The sequence below is a fragment of the Salvia hispanica genome, chromosome 4, assembly GCF_029641045.1.
Source record: "Salvia hispanica isolate PSC_SH4W2 chromosome 4, Shi_PSC_v1, whole genome shotgun sequence".
Classification (NCBI taxonomy): Eukaryota; Viridiplantae; Streptophyta; class Magnoliopsida; order Lamiales; family Lamiaceae; genus Salvia; species Salvia hispanica.
Genome location: NC_142695.1, coordinates 32,252,641 through 32,271,209, shown reverse-complemented (window position 1 = coordinate 32,271,209; position 18,569 = coordinate 32,252,641). Strand labels below are relative to the sequence as shown.

The window sequence follows — 18,569 nt, the reverse complement described above, 5'->3', positions numbered from 1 at the left end:
CTATACAAAAGAAGCAAAGAGAAAAGAAATCAGAGATTTGGAATATGACTCGGATTACAACAGTGACTGCACTAGGCCTTGGACCTCCTCAAATATCAATCGAATGCCACAAGATGAGAACCACTGAAAGGACAGAACCATCAAAGATCAATTAACCTCACATCTCCCCGACTATCATACACCGTGGCCATCTCAACATGCAATCCACACAATACTCACGAAATCACGAAGTAGTTGCTCAGGCTAAGGATTACATCGGTCGATCCCAAAGAAAAACACAAGAAAACAATCGAGAAGATGGTCGGAGTAAGAGAGAGAGTGGAAGTTCTAGAGAGAAGGAGGAGCGTCTCACACTAGAGAGAGAAAAAAAAGGACTAAATGAATGAGCGGATAGGAGTGAGGATGCATTTACCCTCACTCAACAAACACACAATCAATCGGATGGATCACGCTCAGGATCCGTGTGGAGTTGCCAGGTGTCGGCCATCGGTGCAGTCAAGTAAGTGATCCGATAAAATGGGCCTCGATGGCTTGGACCAGCATTATTACTCATTGGGCCTCACAAAAAATTATGGCCCAAACTCTGAAATGGTCCATCAATATTCAACAATAACAAAAAAAATTGAATAATCATACGAATAATAATATACAACTAATTAGTTTAGCTACAATTAAGATCAGTGCAAATACACAAATTAATAATCATATTATTATGAAACTGAATTATGATATTAAAATGAGTAAAGGTCATTTTTTGTCCTAAACATATGGCCGAAATACCAATTTGGTGCAAAACATTCACTTTTTTAAAAACGGGTCCATAACATATGAAATTCGTGTCATTTACGTCCATTTTTTACGGTGCCATCAATTTTTGACGGTCAACCATCGATTAACACAATTTTGACACGATTAAGCTAATTTTGACCCGATTAAGCTTATTATTATTTTAAAAAAAATTGAAAATGCAAAATTGAATATGAAAACGTAAAATAAAAACTGAAGTATTGCAATTTCTCCCTTTCTTTCTTCTCTTTCTTTCTCAAGAACCCTAATTCAGCTCTTTCTCTGCAACACCACCATACGTCGTCCGAACCATCGGATATGGCCGAGTCAAGGTGCAGTAGGGGTTCTGGCGATGGTGGCGGCTCGCGAGATCTTTTACTTGCAAGAAGGTGGCGTCGTTTCGTATAGTCACCAACCAAGCAAAACCGACATGGTGGAAGCTTTACTTTGTATATGAGAGCAAGGAATGTTGTTTCTTGCGAGCCAATTCATGAAGTCGAAAGTTGTTCTTCGTCTACCTCAGTGGGTGGTTCCGATTTTGAGGGTTTAGCAATGAATTTATCCGAAATAAACGATAAAATTGAGAAATTGGTGAATGTTGTATCTTATTGTCCATGGTTTGTTGTTGTTGTAACAATTGTCTGTGTATTCAAGTGTTGATGGATTTGAATGCAAAATCCTTATTTTGAATGATGAATTTTGGATTTTTGATGTATTTTGAATCTGAATTGAATTTTGAATGATGAATTTTGGATTTTGAATCTGAATTGATTTTGAATGCAAGAAAACATACAATTTTCATAAACGTCAAAGTAGTCCATGATATTCATAATCAAGATCAAATCGTTCCTGAAAAAATAATAATAAGCTTGATCGGGTCAAAATTAGCTTAATTAGGTCAAAATTGTGTTAATCAACGGTTGACTGTCAAAAATTGACGACACCGTAAAAAATAGATGTAAATGACACGAATTTCATATGTTATGGACCCGTTTTTCAAAAAGTGAATGTTTTGGAGCAAATTGGTATTTCGGTCGTATGTTTAGGACAAAAAAATGACCTCTACTCTATTAAAAATAATATCATAGTTTATTACGTATTATAATACACATTAATACCGTGTAGTATGATATTCCCTCCTGTCCCCATTAAATATTTCATAATTCTTTATTTGGATGGTTCCTAATAAATGTCACATTTCATTTTTACTATTTTAGTAAGTAGACATCACATTCCACTAACACATTCTATTCACAACTATTGTAAAACTACTTAGTAGTATATAAAAAAGAATTCACAAACCACTAACTCATTCAAATAATTAGCATTCCCTTCGTTCCATAGTAATAGAGACATTTCATTTTGCGCACTCGTTTTGAAAAAATAATTTTAAATAGTTAAAGTGGAGAAAAAGTAAGTAAGAGAGAGAATATTGTAAATAAGACTCTTCTCTACATTATTCTTTCTCTTACTTTACTCTTTCTCCACTTTAACTATTTATTATCTCTTTTTCAAAACAAGTGCAGAAAATGAAATGACTCTATTACTATGGAACGGAGAAAGTATTACTTTTTAAATAATAAAAAAAGTTCTAAAATAACCTTTGATCCGCAAGCATTTTGCACTAATTTAGGAGTTAGAATATGTTTTGATCACTTGTTACTTCGAATTAAGTTTGATGGTGTTTATATTCCTATAATGCTATTAAATTGTTATGGATATGTTTACACGAGTTATAGAATTTTGAATTGCTTTTTTTTGTTTGTCAGGGGATATTATGAAATTCTAATTCATTTGGCATTCGAAGATGAGATATTTGTGAAGATTGATGGATGTTATACGGAGTAGTACTATATTTTAGCCTACTTGAATCTTTGTTTTTCAATTTTTATTACTATATTTTATGAAATTCCAATTTTCAGTTTAGCTCGGATATGAGTTTTTTGGATTCATGTTTTGTGTAATTCAATTCGATTTTAAATTTTTAAGAAATCAAATTTTAATTCAATTCAAGCAACGAAACAAAAAAAAAAGCCGAATATCCATTGCGCTCAAAAGGAGAGCTAAATTTATATGGATAAAAGAAAACGACATTTTTATCCATCAAAAAATGGTAAAATAAAGAAATTACACATTAAAATTGTGACATCCTAGCAAATAGACATTTTTGCAGGAATTGAGAACTGGAATTTGCTACAGCTAATCTAAACTAAACTCAATGCCGAATAGCAATTTCTTGTTACTTGTTGTCGTCGCCTCTAGCAACTATCTTGAACTTTCCTGTTTGCTCTTGCTGCAAAACCACATCCAAATTCACCAAACAATTTTATTTGTAAAAAATATCAATCAATCAATTTCAATTAATTAAAAAAAGGAGAGTTAATTGCATTTACCTTCTTCCAGAGATGAGTATGAGGGGAGCAAAATGCAGCAACAACAGATCCTCTGCTCTTCCCCTTTCCCTCTCTGTATTCGATACAAAGCTCCTCTTTCAATCCGCAGCTGACGTGGAATGCCAATCCACATTTAGGCTCGGAGCAATCAATGGCGCATCCATTTTTCGATTTGCAAATGTAGCATTTGGTCTCCCACCGCCTCTTCACCACCCGGTCGCAGTTGATTCCTTCTCTCCCCGCCGAATCCGCGAAGAACACCTCCGGCACGTAGATCGCGCACACCAGATGCGCCCAGCGCCCATCCGTCGTCGGCTTCAACGCGCCGCCGCCGACGGGGCAGAGGCAGCAGGACGGCGGCGGTGGTTGATTTTTCTCCGATTGGGAATGGAGGCATTGAGCGCAGTACCAGTCGCCGTCGGGGATCCCCGCGGTGAAGGGATGGCCGTAGCAGGTGGCGTGCACCATCAGATCGCAGCCGTCGCAGAGCACGATTGGATCCGCCGGATCTCCGTCCGTGCTGTCGCAAACAGCGCAGACGATTCCGTCGTCGGCGTCTTCTCCGGCGTTGAGTTTGATTTGTGCGGAATCTTCATCGGATGGGGGATTGAGATTGAGATCGAGGTCCAGGGGCTGAAACGCCCAAATTCGCTTCTTCGCAGGAAGGCAGAGAGTTGTGACGGCGGGAGGGGAAGGCGAATCTCGGCATTCCTTACGCTTTTTGGCGGGAAGGCAAGAGGAATCGGTTTGTTGTTGTTGTTGTAATCGGAAACGTTTGAGTGGAGGCAAGGCTAGATATGTAGTGTCCTCCATTTGCGAAGAGTGAAAAAGGAAAGAGGGATTAGGGTTTGGAGAAAAAAGGCGATGAAGTGGGTTGGAGTGAGAGTGAGAGGTGATGATATGGTGGAAGAATATGGCGGGAAGATGAGATGCTGAAATTTTGGGCGGAGGAATTTCAATTTGTTAGATTTAGATGTTTGAATTTCCTTCAAATTTGAAGTGTTGGAGCCATCTCAAATCTCAAATGTTTTAGTCATTCAATATTCAACTGAAAACACCCATTAAGATATTTAATGTACAGATCTATTTTACGAGTAATTATTTCATGATTCGTTTGGTATCTCTATAAATAAATCACGTGTTAATTTAAACACATGTACAATAGTACTATGATTACCATTTTCTGTGTAGCTTCGTACTCCTACTAATTTAAAATGCAAAGATTATTGACCTTGATAGTTTGAGCTTGAGCTACAATCTAGCATTCAAAAATTATTATCAATCTATACTCATATAAAGGGAGACTTGTTTGGAAAATTTACAGAACTGCCACTGGGCCCACATTTAGGCGGGAAACGTCATAAAATTTTGCCAGCATCTTATCTTAATTTTTATTATCTTATTGTAAAAGTCAGTTTGCTTAATGTGAATCTTTTGTGTGATTAATTTTGTATGGACCGATAATTCTCTATAGGGTTGCAACCTATTTCTATTAGGCTTCCATAGGCTTATAAAATCCCACTATTCTATTACAATAATCTATTTTTTTCATTCTCCAAAGCTGCGACTGATTCCCTCCGGTTACCAAGATTTTTGCCTGTGAAAAAGAAATTTTTTCCCTCCAGTTACCAAGATTTTTGCCTGTGAAAAAGAAATTTTTGAAATGTTAAATGCATATTCAAAACCTTTTACTTTTATGAATAAAAAAAAGCTTGAAATTCGTTTTCTAAATGAGAATCAGAAAATATTACCTTAATGAAGTTATGAAATAATACTTTGTCATCCAAGATTTACTTCCCATTGCAATTTGTCCCTGAAAAAAATAGAAAAAAGTTTCAAGCAGTGTAAACCTTAAATTCAGATACATAAATTTGCAGACAATAGGCAATATATTGATCCCTAAGATTAACATCTAAAGAACAGTTTTTTAATTGTTTTGGATGCATTAGTCATTATTTAGAGCAGTGATATACTATAAATTAATTTGGAAAAAGTAGATATTGGAAATGTTTTTTTTTAACTAAGATTTGGAAAATATGGACATCCAAATAGAAATCTTAGTAGATAAATTAATAAATCTACATCCATTTTTTAGATAGAGTATTTCGTACCTTGATATGTTTATTCTATAGATATGTGGTTTTGTTGCTGATGCAGTAGAGTAGGCTTTAGGGAGGCCACGCCTGCTATGACATTTATGCCTCTTGGATGATGATTGCGTCATCAGAAGTGAGAGACACCTGGTTATCTTCTTCTTCTCTCTCTATTTTCTGCAGAGTGAAGAGTAGTAGAGGCGGCTGTTATTAGTTAGGGTTCAGTTTTGATATAGGACTTATTAAGTTCCATATAAATAACACAAGAATCCAGTCTAAAAATAAGAGTGAATTGGGCCTTAATTTATGCTATATTAATGGAAACTTATGGAGTAATATTTAACGGGCCAAATTTATGACATGTTATTTTAATATATAATTTCAAATTAAGTGTTGTTAAGTTATATATTTGTAGATATATATTTTATATACGATTTGGACTTATTTTACTACTTAATGTTTATATAGTTTGTAAATATCTATATTATTGTTAGAATAGTTGTATCAGATATTTCAGTGTTCTTTTTATTATTTGATTTTGTTTCTATTGTTTATTTCTGATTATTATAATCTAAAAGGTCACTCATAATGATGTTTTTATGGAGAACCTGGGAGCCCTATAAATACCCTCTCCAACCACTCCTATAATAATTTAATAAATGCATAAATTTAATGGGCCTTAACTTAAGCTATATTAATGGAAACTTCTAAAATTTAGTGGGCCGAATTTTGGACATGCTATTTTTTTAATATTTTAGTAAAATTACTATTAACTTATATATTTGTGCATATATATGATATATTCGATTTAGAAAATTTTTATTATATTAATATTTATATTAGTTAGTAAATATTTGTATTAATAACTGATAGTCTAATTGAGTATTTTTTTAGTGTTCTTTTTATTATCTTATTTGTTTTGTAATACTTATTTCTGATTATTATGTGAAAGGTCTCTCATGATTATGTTTTTATGGGGACTTGCATAGTTTCTAAACACCATGCTGAAGAATGCGTGCTCTATAAATACCCTCTCTTAACACTCCCATAATCAGTTACTTCTTTTCCCTCTCAACTGAAATCAGAAAGCAAAATCCACACAAAAACAGTTCAGTTTCTCAACCCTTTCTTTCTTCTTCCCTAATTGATATTCATATTCCCCATGATCTTTATCTTCCTATATCATATTTATCTATTTTTTTCTGAATGTTCCCTCTCTTTTCTTAATCATTTCATCTCTCTTATATCATGTTTTGAAGATGAACAATATGTGCACAATTAACGAAGTGTTCTTACCTTGAATTTGTCATTCCTTCCATTTGTTTTATGCTTGAAACCTTGAATGGCTCATGTAGTTGAGGTTTTATACTTTTTGTTCCTGCATTCAAAATGTAGAATGGAGATTCATTAGTTTTTCTGTTTCCTGCATTTGAGTTTATGTAGAATGTACATACTTACCTCTTATTCCAGTTTTCCATGCAATATGTGTTCTTTGGTTTCCATGCTTCTTGAAATTGTTTAAGATGATACCTGAAAAAAAATGTTGATACATTCATTGACTGGAATAATAAAACTGTAACTATAAACAAGTTACAACATTAATTATCTACTATATCCATTAAATCCTTTATATGATTATATTCACTTATGTATTTTTGTTATCTCTTTTACTGCAGAAAATTCCCACCAAAGAATGGCACCTATAATTACCTTGGTTAATAATCTTCTACCTAAAGTGCCTATCTCTTGTCATCAAGGTTCGTTGTGTCCGGCTTTATGAGAACAATTCTGGAGATAAGAATGATAAGACCTTGGAAGTTGTTTTCCATGATCGTGTGGTATGTTTTCTGACTTCTTCACATTCTGTAAATGAATTTGTTATTAAAAAATATCACTATAATGGAGATAAAAAAATATAAGAAAAACTGACTATTGATTACTTTCAGGTTTTTTAACATATATATTGTTATTATCTAAATTATGGTCATTTTTGTTAATAGGGCACCAGGATTCAAGCATCATTTCCAGGGTATTCATGCCAGAGTATTGCTGCTAAACTAAGTGAAGGAAGGATATTTTGCATTAGGAATTTTCTTGTGAGACCAAACAATTTCAAGAATAAGACCACCAATCACCAATTTAGGCTCACCATGGTTGCCAAAACTGAAATATCTGAAGTCACATATTCTAAATTCTTGTATTCTAGGTTTGCATTTAAGAATTTTGATGAGATAGCAAGGCTTGACAGAGCTGCTGAAGAAACATTTTTTGGTATTATGTTTGCTTATTTTTGGATATTTTGTAACTTTAAAATTTTCCAGATATTAACTTTTCAGTTTTGTAGATGTAATTGGAGTGATTGTTGCACCTGGGAGAGTTCTATGTCAGCCTAAATGTAGACTTATTGAGATTGAAATTGCAAATGAGAAGTAAGTTTGAAAACAATGTTGAAAATATCTAATCAAGGTTTCTGCTCTTATTAATCTTTTTTTCCCCTTTTATTGCAGTCACAACAGGATCTTTTGCACAATTTGGGATGCAAACGTTGATTCTTATCTTCAGCAGTTGGAGAAAAGTAAAGGAACATTGCCTATAATAATTGTTCAATTTTGCCGGCCAAATATGTTTAAAGGTAATATATTTAACTAATATTTATTTTTCTGTTTGTTTTAGTTTTTTTTTTTGTTTCTATTAGTTTTTTAATTTGTTATAATTTCTGTAAGTTTGTTTAATCATTATTTCAATAACTGTTTTTTTCGGTGAGATGCGTGTGTCTACGCATTTTAATTCCTCCCAAGTTTTTATCAATGTTGATATAAGTGAGGTTAAGCAGTTTAGAAGCAGGTATGATAACAACTGTTATTGAATTTTTTAACTGTATAGTAATTATATTATGCCATTAATTTTAACATTCTTAAACTTAATTTATTGTTTTAGGATATCTGTGGATCCAACTTTCATGAATATGGTGTCATTAGGTGAGGTTGGACAGAACATAAACAGTGAGTTTGATGACAACTGAAGAGTCTGGAGGATGTCCTGTGTCTTGAGGTAGTGAATATTTTTTTATATATAATTTTGCTTTTTTTTTTTGTTGTTATTACTTTACTGATTAAAATCTCAACTTAGTTTGTGTCTTATTCTTATTCACAGAGTGGTTCATATTGGGTGTTTGGAAGGGTTATTTCTGTGGAATGTCACTATGGTCAATGGTTTTATGAGTCCTACAAGATTTGTGTGAAGAAGCTTGAACAAGTTGCTCCTAGGAAGTATTATTGTGTGCGTTGTAAGAAGACTTCTGGTTATGCCAAAAGGAGGTATTTCATTTTATTATTGTTATAGTAGTTTGATTAATTTGATTAATCAGAGTTATAGCATTTTTTTAATTTTTTAAAAATTGAATATTTTGTAGGTACAGATTTGTTTTAAATATTGTGGATGACGCTAGCAATGTTTCACTTCTACTTTGGGATAGAGAGGCTATTCAACTATTGGATTTGAACGTTGATGATATTGTTGATGCGGATGAGGTATATATAATAAGAAAAAATGCAACAGTTTTAATAATTTTTTATATATTTTATAGTATCTTTTATTTTTGTTGCAGATTCATTTAACTCATTCCATTCCTAAGCGGATGGAGGACAGGCTTTGTGTAAAGAATTTTCTGTTTAAAGTTCAACTGAAGGATCATTTTGATTATCCAGTTAGCCATCCATTTACTGTGAATAAAGTCTGTAAAACTCCTGAAATTGTTGAAAAATATATTCCTGAAGGTTTTGTTTCAGAACCTATTAGTTCTCAGGTGAAGCTGTCTGATCTATTGTTTGGAGATGATCTTGCTGAGGTATTTATTCTTCTTCTTCTTCTTCTTCTTCTTCTTCTATTGGTTTTATTCTGTTATTATTTTTTTTACTTCACAGGTCTCTCAGAAAAGCTTTCACACACCTGACTTGTCCAGTATAGAGAATGACAATAATTCTAAATGGATTGAGGAAGGCACTGTGAAGAGATGCTTGGATATGGAGTTTGATGCATGTGAAGATGACACTGATTTTGAGGCTCTCAAAAGGCAGAAAGTGAATGGTGGGGATTAGATCCTTATAAAGATATTTGGCTTGTGTTTTGAATTTATGACAATGTTTAAGTTTTGTTTTAGGGATCATCTTTTTTGGCTGGTGGTGATTAGATTGGGGAAAATCTTTGGAGTTTCAATGTTTTGCCTTTTAGTTGTTTTGTTGACACATCATTTTAGAATGTTCTTAGTTTTTGCTGTTATGGTTGATGGTTTTTTTTCCTTCAGTACTTTCTTTCTGAAGATAATGTTTTGGCTTTGCATCCTTGGTTCTATTCAGATGAGGACAAAAGTGTAATCATTTCTAATGGCTTTATTATTAATGAAGGTTTGATTTTTAAGGTACCATTTAATATTTTACTTTTTAATGTTTATGATTAACTAACACTTAGTACCATGATCTGATTTTTATAGATCTTTAAACCCTATAATTTAAAGCATTTTAGTAAGTGCATATAAAACTGCTTTCACTTATTAAACCTTATATTTATTTAAATTATAAGGTTTAATATCTTAATTTACATACTTAGTAAAGTGAAATAATAATCAGTCTTAACTTACTCATTGAGAACTATATGCAAAATTTATAATTAGAGTGTCTCTAATGGTTTATTGAACTTTATTCTATTGCATATATATGGCACTAAATAAAGGATTATCTTAGCCATATTCAAGATGCAAGGTTTTCAGAAAGTATTTAGAAGTGGATCTATATGAACATCTTTTTATGTTCTTACCTAAGTTACCAATAAATACAAATGAAAAATTTGAAGGCAATCTGCAATTTGAAGAGTTTTCCACTAAGTATCAATATATACTTTTGAGTTCAAGTAACATACCTGCTATATTTTGTAAATGCTTCTTCCTTTTGCTTTCCTGCCATTATCAGATTTGTTTGAATAAAGGTGTTTATCATATATATGAATTTATATCAATATGAATATAGTTTAGGGCATAGATTTAGACCTACAATTTTGTTCAGTGTACCTCCCATTTTATCGTCTGCAAACCATGAATAGGTTAGTGTTTCAGTCCCAAATGAAGTAAAATTTTTAGCTATGTTTCTTAGAAAACAGATCTGCTCTACATTAATTAGTCAAAAATTGAAACATGCGCATTGGAAAAAGATATTGATACTCAAGGGAAGAACTTTCTACCTTTTTCTGGTGATGGATAGGATTTCGTCTCCGTTTGCGTCTTCTGCTTGTCCGTGTTCATCGGTGCAGGCGGTTAGATACTTAGGATTTATGCTTAAGTCGCTGAATCAGTGTTTGAGGCTGTTAAGTTAGAAGCAGTGGAGGAAAATAACGCCGTAGACGGCTTCGATTTCACCGATAATGGTGAAGCGGTGAGATTCGGAGGATTTAGGTTTCGTCGCCGATTCTGCGTTTGAGGCGCTGAAGTTCGCAGAAGTGGAGGAAAATAACTCCATAAACGGCTTCTGTTTCTTCGATTTTATTGGTTGAGGCGTAAATGGTGGAGAGCGATTTAGGGTTTTGTCAATTTGGTAATGGTTATGGAATTTTCCATGATTTTTCTCTCGAACGGGCGATGAGTAGATGTGTTCGTCGCCAATTTGCTGTGGGGGTGGAGTTTTTTCGCCGTCGCCGGTGGCGTTTGTCGCGATTAGCTTCGAAGTCGGCTAGGAGGATAATCATCTAGGGCTGCGAAGTCGCCGTCGCCAATTTGCTATTTATATTTTCTTTAAATTATGTTATTAAATCATAATGTTGATTAATTATATTGATTAATTGTAGTTTGTTATTGTTAAGTGAGTAAGTTTAATGAATATCGTTTGGGCTCCTCCCTATTTTTTTTAATCAAAACTGGGCCTTTTAAAAATATCAATTTATGTATTGGACCCGTTTCAGATTAATGGAAATATTTGGGTTCCATTGTTTTTTTGTGTGGGCTTCACTGATGAATTTAATTAGGCTGTTTTTAATATGATAATATTGTTTGGCCCAGAAGTTCACCTTTTTTTTGTGATCATTATTAGTATTATAACTCTCTACCATTATAATTATAAATTGTAGTAGTTGATAGGATTTTCTATTGTTTTCGCATTTTATAATAGTCGTGCAAATTTCTTAATTCTTCCTAAATCGCGAAAGTTTATACAGAGTTTATTTCTTTTTGACAAAAAATAAAATATTCAATCACTCTTATTTTATTTCATGATCTACTTTACTCTCTCCTGCTTTTTTCTTTTTTCTTTTTCCTATTCTTTTACTTTCATTTAATCTATATTCAACACAATTTCTTAATCTCTGTGCCCAAAATTTTTGTACAAACTTAATTGGGACGGATGGAGTATACTTTTTCTTTGTGTAGTTGACGTTGGGGTATCCGTTCAGTGTCCTATAATTATAAGTGATAGTGTTACTACTCATCAAGGTGTATTTTTTATTCACTGAGAATAAACACCATTTTTTATTCTCTTTAGTTTTATCTTATTTTCTTTATTGTTTAACATCTGTTTCGAAATCGTTTGGCTCGTGCATAGCACGGGTGTTAACACTAGTTCCTCCTAAAAGCAAAGTGTATCCTCAAGTTACTATAAATTTTCGAATGAATTTTATAAATGGTGGTACCAAATCGATTATTAAAATTTGATTTGTTTTAAAATTATACTATGATAATCAAAATGAAATAGTATTATTCTCTTTTCGTCCAAAAATAAAGATATTTGAGAGGGTACGAGAATTCATACATAATTGGTAAGTGTGGCTTAAGTCCTGTCCATCTTATCTCTCAATCCGAAATTTTGACATTCCGGAATTAGCAGTCCCTCCTACTCAGGGTGATGCATAGGAAATGGCTAAATGCATTGATTAATGTTGTAAATATGAAAATATGATTAATGTGGTAAATATGAAAATAAACCTAATAAATACTACGAGTATAAGTAGTAAAATAGTACTTAAATAATTGGGACTTCCATATGAAAAGAAAAGAAGCAGAACTCAAATTCCTCAATCCGCATAGAAGTAAAAAGTGAATCAATAACAATTTGACAAAACTCTCGAATATTAGATTTAAGCATTTCATCTCATATCCAGATCAGAAAATCTAATGTCACGCAACAATAGAAACAATACATCAAACTTTTCCAGTTTCCATTTGCACCAGATGCTACACTCATATTTTATCATGAAACATAAATATCGTAAGTTCGTAACTATAAACACACACACCAGTAACATAGCATGAAAGCAAGGATAGAATTAAATTCAAGAAATTGCTTGATTTTCATTGTTCAAATAATTGACAGAAGCAATGCAACAGCTACATTATACATGGAACTGAACTAGAACACCTTCAACTAAAAAACAATTGCATCTTAAAAACTAAAATAGCCCCCGCTTGGACTTTTCCGCAACGAGAGACGTCCAAGCCAAGTAGAAAATCTTCCATGATCTGCAAACATCATAATGCACCTGAGTCTGTCTGTCTTTAGCTCCAGGCGTCTGTCTGTCTCCGCTCGGTCTGAGTCCAAGCATATTTCACCTGAGTAAAACATCAGATGTCACTGTACCCGGTTAAATTAGTCCGAACTTTATAGCTCCAACCTCCCTGTGAGCAGCAACCGCAACAGCAGCAGCTCCAGCAGCAACAAACCGAGACTGGGCTTGCATCAATTTCGCATCAAGGGAATGTTGACTATCCAATGTGCCTTCTCTCGACTGAGGCTGGTGGTACGGGTTGCCGTTCCTTTCAGCATTCGCAGCAGGGTTCACTTTAGCGGGTGTATACTGTAGAGGCTGCCCCTTAGAGACAATCTCAACATTCGAGCCATTCCTCGATATGACTGGCGTGTTTTGCCGCTGAGATTGTTGTTTTACTTGAGATGCTTCTTCCTCTTTACAGCTCTCTTGGTTCTGTACTGTACTAGTTTTGAAGAAACAATGTGGAGAGTTTGATTGCGGGGGCAGAGTAGCATTCTGAACGCACATCCCTCCACCATAGGAATCGTTCACATGTCTGGCATTCTCATATGGTAAAACTGGTCCAACTACTCTTCCGGGCTTGGCTGCAACGGTAAACTGAGGTTATTGAGAATTAGAAGAGACAGAGATAAACAACAGAGATATTCACATGGCAAACAGAGGCAACCATTATATCTATCAACGTGACTTTCTAGTTTCTACGACCTTAAAACTATATATCACAGAATTGTTAAGCAATTGGTACTTTCATGCTTTAATGCAGACTATTAGGCTTCTGTTTCATTAGTGGCACTCCAATAAATTTATCGAGACTCTGGTGTCCTCACACTCTTCAGTCCCCTTTGCATATCTCCACCACAGAAATCAGTGTGTGCTGCTCACTAATTAATTTGCCACCAACAATTACTTGTCTATTTGTCTCAGAGAAAAGCAATTCTATCAAGTACAATCAGATTCATCACTTTCAAGTCACTCGGTGAATTTCCTTTCACATGCTATTTACTAATGAGAGTAGAAATCTAACTGAATATATAAATCCTTGTACCATTTGAAATCCTTGGAGGAGGGCGTGAAACCCTAGGTGCACTATCAGAGGCAGCATTTGGCGCTCTAAATCCTATTGAAGATTCTGATTTAACTTTTTGATTGTCAGATACAAAAACATTCGAATGTGTTTTGGGAGGAATTGTGCTAGAGTTTACAGTAGACCTGCATAGAAGCATGAAAGCCACTGTTAATTTATGCACTGGCACTGATATTATCTCATATTATAATTGCATATAGATTCATCAAAAAACATCAATCCAACAAAAGTAAATTATAAGGTCGATTGACAGGAAGAGGAAACATATTCAGAAAGTTGGGAATGGTTTCAGCTAGCAGCCATAAGCTAATAGAACAAGTATTATCACTAGAGTGTTTGAATTGTACATATCATCGCATTTTGGGAGGAACAATTAACAATAAATGTAATGAGAAGTTTCACTTAAGAAGTGCATTGAAAAGGCGATCATATTTGGTTTTTTTCTGGGAGAATAAGTGAAAAAGGGAACTGTTTTAGGAAAATCCAACAAAAACAACACAATCATTGTTGGGAAAGCATGACCCCATCGCTTAACTGACTTGTTAGTAAATAAATGTTAATAGGTACAAACATTAGGTTGTCTTGTTTGTGCATATTTTTGGAAGTAGTGTGGAATTTATCAGGTATTTTCTAAGTCAAAAATAGGAATTAAAAATCTCATACAATAGAACTATACCGTGGAAGAGAAACGTGCTTCCTCTCAGGGAAAATTACAGGCCCACTTTTTCCAGAATTTTCCTCCAGATAGTCAAATTGCTTCTTGAATTGACCAAACGCACTGTATAACACAGAGAACATATTAAATCTGATGTTGACACATCTGTGAAATGAATCAATCTGACGTAGCAGAACCAAACCTCGGATAGAGAAAACTTGTGCCGCCATTACGCGCCATGTAGTCTTTTAATAATTGGGGGTGGTACTCCAATATTTCTCTGAATATTAATTCTCTAATATCCTCCTTTGTCAGTCTTCTTCGCTCAAATTCAAATTCCATCTTTGATATTGGCTGACAAGAAGGCTCCCTCTCAATTTTAGACAGCCCTTTGAAGTATGGATCTGCCAATGCCTATTAATCACATTAATCATAATCAATACAGGAAAACATTATAGTTTGTACATCATTTGAATCAAATGAAAAGAACATTGGGTCATTAAGATGAAGGTATATAGGATATTTGTGAGAGCACACAGCACGCACCTCTTCAGCACTGGGACGATCCTTTGGGTCAAATGCCAACAGCCTTTGCAATAATTTGAGAGCGGAAGGATCTGCTGCATTTGGAAATTTCTCAGTGAAAGGCACTGAACGCTTTTTTCTCATATCCATCAAATATTTCCGTGCCTTCTCATTCCGTACCTGCGTCCAGGATAAACGGTAGTTACAATCACATCTTCAGATGTATTACCTTAATACTTTGTATATAGGTCTTTTGATACATACTCCAGATATTGTATCAACTGATGGTGTTCCCAGAAGATCAGTGATAAGGTCCAGTTGATGCACCACACTTTTCCCAGGAAACAATGGCTTCCCTGCCAAGACTTCTGCAAAGATGCATCCTATGCTCCAAATATCAATCGCAGGTGTATACTGCAAAAATGATGTATGGTGAATGAGTGGCACTCAAAATAGCAAAGCAGTAAAGCCCTCCACAAAAGACGCAACCTGACACAAATTACCTCTGAAGAACAGAGATATCAACATCCAGGAAAGTACAATACTCCTTCCTGAACAAGAATTGTTTTAATCTACAATTACTACTCATTTGTTGACTCAGCACTCTGCACTAAATAAATGCTACTATCCACAATGAGAACAAGCCCCAAGATAGATCAAATAATAAGCATGAAAACTGAAGTCCATATAAACAATAGTTTTTCCCCGCAATATAATCTCATCAAGAGATAAGCTGAGAACCCAAGAAACAATAACAAGCAATCAGGAGCTAAAAGCATTTCCCAGTACTAAGCAGCCAATAATAATTTTCAGGTGCAATATGATAAGAGTACGGGAATCACTCTATGCGAACTTAATATTGAAATACGAGGAGCCTACAAACCAATCATAAATGCGATAAATGATAAAATGGTAGATAAAGGAGGGCTTTACATGGGGGCAAACAATTAAGAATCAACCCACATTTAATTTACAACCAAGTCAGTTGCACAATATAAACAAAATAAGTTTGATTTACAGCATTACAGAATCATGATTTGGCACCACACACGTGCGTGTGTGTAGATTTGAAAGCTGAAGAGCATAAATGGTTAAAATTAAGAACCTTAGCGGAGAAAGAACCACACAGCTCAGGAGCTCTATACCATCTCGTAGCAACATAATCCTGTAGGATAAGACAAATTATCAAAAACATGAATAGCTGTCCAACAGATAACCCTTGAAAGTGGTGATACAAACAGGTATCTCCCAAAACAAGGAGAAAATAGATATTCAATGATTTATGGATTGCGAGTTCTAGTCTGTACCGTCCAAAAAACTGCTGTCGGAGCATCACTGAATGCCACTCTGGCTAGTCCGAAGTCGCATATTTTTAGTTTGCAGTTAGCATTTGCCAAAATATTCTTTGGTTTGAGATCCCGATGATAAACATTAGCTGAAAGCAGGCAAAAGCAAATTAAGAAAAATGATCAGGTGATAGAACACAGGTAAACCGAAGACTTCAAAGAAAGTGTGGCCAGCACAGAACAGAAAATGCAATAAGATAACACCGAAAAAATCTTAAATGTATCAGCCCATCTATGTAGCACCATAGTTTAAGATTTTTATCAAGTGAGTCATGGAAACCCATTATACTTTTTATTTACCAGTATGCATATATTTCAGTGCCCGTAGCATTTGATAAAGAAAAAAACGGTGGTGCTCTTGAGTCAAATCATCATTAGCTTTTATGACTTGATGAAGATCGGACTCCATAAGCTCAAAAACAACATAAATGTCTTTGAAGTCTCGCCTAGAGGGTGGAATCATGATCCGCTTGATTTCAACAATATCAGGGTGGCGTAAAAGGCGAAGCAACTTAATTTCCCGCAAAATCCGAAGAGCATCAGATGTATGCTCAAAAATGTCTTTTATTTTCTTTATTGCTACTTTTTCTTTAGTCTGCGTGTCAATGGCAGCACAGACAACTCCATAACTACCCTTTCCAATAATTTCCAGAATTTTGTATCTGTTGGCTTCTCCATACTCTGTGAAAAAATCAGTATCTTTTGGGATCTGCAAAACAATTAACCATGCTATAATCATGCCGAACTTTGAAGTATGTCTAACATTATATTATACATATGGTGTAGCAAAAGAAAGTTAGATCTAACAAGAGTCGCATAATCTATGACTTCAATCAATCATAAAATTCGAAAAAGGTTAAAGAAATCTCAAATAAAAGATATTAAGTGAGGAAAATTTCAATTAGGCACCATCAAGAGTCTTCAAAAAGAGTCTTTCACACAAGAATCCAAAATAAAAATCGATCAGAACTTTCTAGAGTAAATTTCTCATGTTCTTGCCTTGTCGCTAACAAACAAAAAGCAAAGTTTAAATCAACAACAAACAAACAAACCAAGTCCAATTTATGTGAAATTTTCCAGCTCTCTTTAAGCCTTCAAATTCTCAACAAAGAACATCTCATACACCCCACCATAAAATTCACTTTACACAACACCAAAAAAAAAGGAAAATGCAATAATTAACTAAAAATGAAACAAAAGCTGAAGAAGACCTTCTTTCGCTGGTCCTGCCGCTGCATCCTTGCTTAAATCTAGAACCTCTATATTCCGATCCGATCAGTGAAAAACGAAAACCTTTGCCGTTCAAAATTCAAACTAATTACACCGAAATATTCGACAAAATTGCAATTCCAGATGCCTCTACTCGCACAAATTCGAGAGAAATTTTATGATTTAGAGAGAGAGAGGAAGAGTTTAGGGGTTTGAAAAATCCGACGGTGAAGAAGAGCCGAATTCGGTGAACGTTAGTGGAATTTATACAGAGGTTTTTGTTTTTGTTTTTGTTTTTGTTTTTCGTTTTCTTTTTATGTGGTTTTGGAATTTTCATTTTTGAAAATTTGTTTTTGGACTATTATTTTATCCACTTCTTTTGGTGCCTGCAGGCTTACGTGTACACCTGCAATTGGTTAATAGTCCTATTTCATTAAATTACACATTGATAACTTTTTCGAATCTTGCATTTTGGCCCCAAATCTTATAGTAAATCTTATATTATTGCCAATAAAAGGTTTTGATTTATTTAAACATATTATGTAAAATTATGCAAATTGATTTATCGATAACAATATTCAATGAATTAATAATATTGCGTCTGATACTTTATTTAATGGGGAAGCAAGAATATAAAAAGAGCCTTCAACGTAAAGTCAACACGACAAGCACATTAATAAAAATAAATAAATGTGGTAGTAGTAATATTTTATTATAGATTCCGTAAATTAGAAATCACGAAAAGAGGTTATAAAAATAAGTATATGAAAATGGATTGAAGTTCTTTAATGCATGTACGTGGCATTTTTCATCATGAATTTTGCAATATAGTAGTGAGAAATTTTGTGAGTGAGGATATATGTTTAATTTCATAGGAAATTTACAAAATAAGTTCTATTCAACAATAATAATAACATTACTTAGATTTTACTTTTTCAAAATACTCGCAAAGGG

At 34.1% G+C, this 18,569-nt stretch overlaps 3 protein-coding genes and 2 long non-coding RNA genes across 5 annotated transcripts; 1 reads left to right on the top strand and 4 right to left on the bottom strand.

Annotated features, from left to right (window-relative positions):
* Positions 1-2,805: 2,805 nt before the first annotated feature.
* LOC125196587 (RING/FYVE/PHD zinc finger superfamily protein) lies at positions 2,806-4,066 on the bottom strand. The gene is made up of 2 exons (XM_048095170.2): positions 3,180-4,066; positions 2,806-3,079 (listed from the first exon to the last, which is right to left on the bottom strand). The coding sequence occupies exons 1-2, from the start codon at positions 3,990-3,992 to the stop codon at positions 3,026-3,028; spliced, it is 867 nt and encodes a 288-aa protein (XP_047951127.1). The 5' UTR covers positions 3,993-4,066; the 3' UTR covers positions 2,806-3,025.
* A 585-nt stretch (positions 4,067-4,651) lies between these two features.
* Positions 4,652-6,802, bottom strand: LOC125192621 (uncharacterized). The gene is made up of 5 exons (XR_007171438.2): positions 6,731-6,802; positions 6,569-6,650; positions 5,291-5,449; positions 4,931-4,992; positions 4,652-4,820 (listed from the first exon to the last, which is right to left on the bottom strand). It is a non-coding gene; the product is annotated as an uncharacterized LOC125192621 (long non-coding RNA).
* A 2,078-nt stretch (positions 6,803-8,880) lies between these two features.
* On the top strand, positions 8,881-9,537 carry LOC148928469 (uncharacterized). Its single transcript, XM_089055984.1, has 2 exons — positions 8,881-9,119; positions 9,196-9,537. Exons 1-2 carry the CDS (start codon positions 8,910-8,912, stop codon positions 9,367-9,369), a joined length of 384 nt encoding a protein of 127 aa, XP_088912110.1. The 5' UTR covers positions 8,881-8,909; the 3' UTR covers positions 9,370-9,537.
* Positions 9,538-10,184: 647 nt separating this feature from the next.
* Positions 10,185-11,125, bottom strand: LOC125199443 (uncharacterized). Its single transcript, XR_007172591.2, has 3 exons — positions 10,505-11,125; positions 10,318-10,349; positions 10,185-10,223 (listed from the first exon to the last, which is right to left on the bottom strand). It is a non-coding gene; the product is annotated as an uncharacterized LOC125199443 (long non-coding RNA).
* A 1,427-nt stretch (positions 11,126-12,552) lies between these two features.
* LOC125193346 (mitogen-activated protein kinase 19-like) lies at positions 12,553-17,900 on the bottom strand. Its single transcript, XM_048091118.2, has 10 exons — positions 17,618-17,900; positions 16,707-17,115; positions 16,368-16,495; positions 16,166-16,225; positions 15,325-15,474; positions 15,082-15,240; positions 14,738-14,949; positions 14,557-14,658; positions 13,842-14,005; positions 12,553-13,380 (listed from the first exon to the last, which is right to left on the bottom strand). The coding sequence occupies exons 1-10, from the start codon at positions 17,642-17,644 to the stop codon at positions 12,890-12,892; spliced, it is 1,902 nt and encodes a 633-aa protein (XP_047947075.2). The 5' UTR covers positions 17,645-17,900; the 3' UTR covers positions 12,553-12,889.
* Positions 17,901-18,569: the final 669 nt, after the last annotated feature.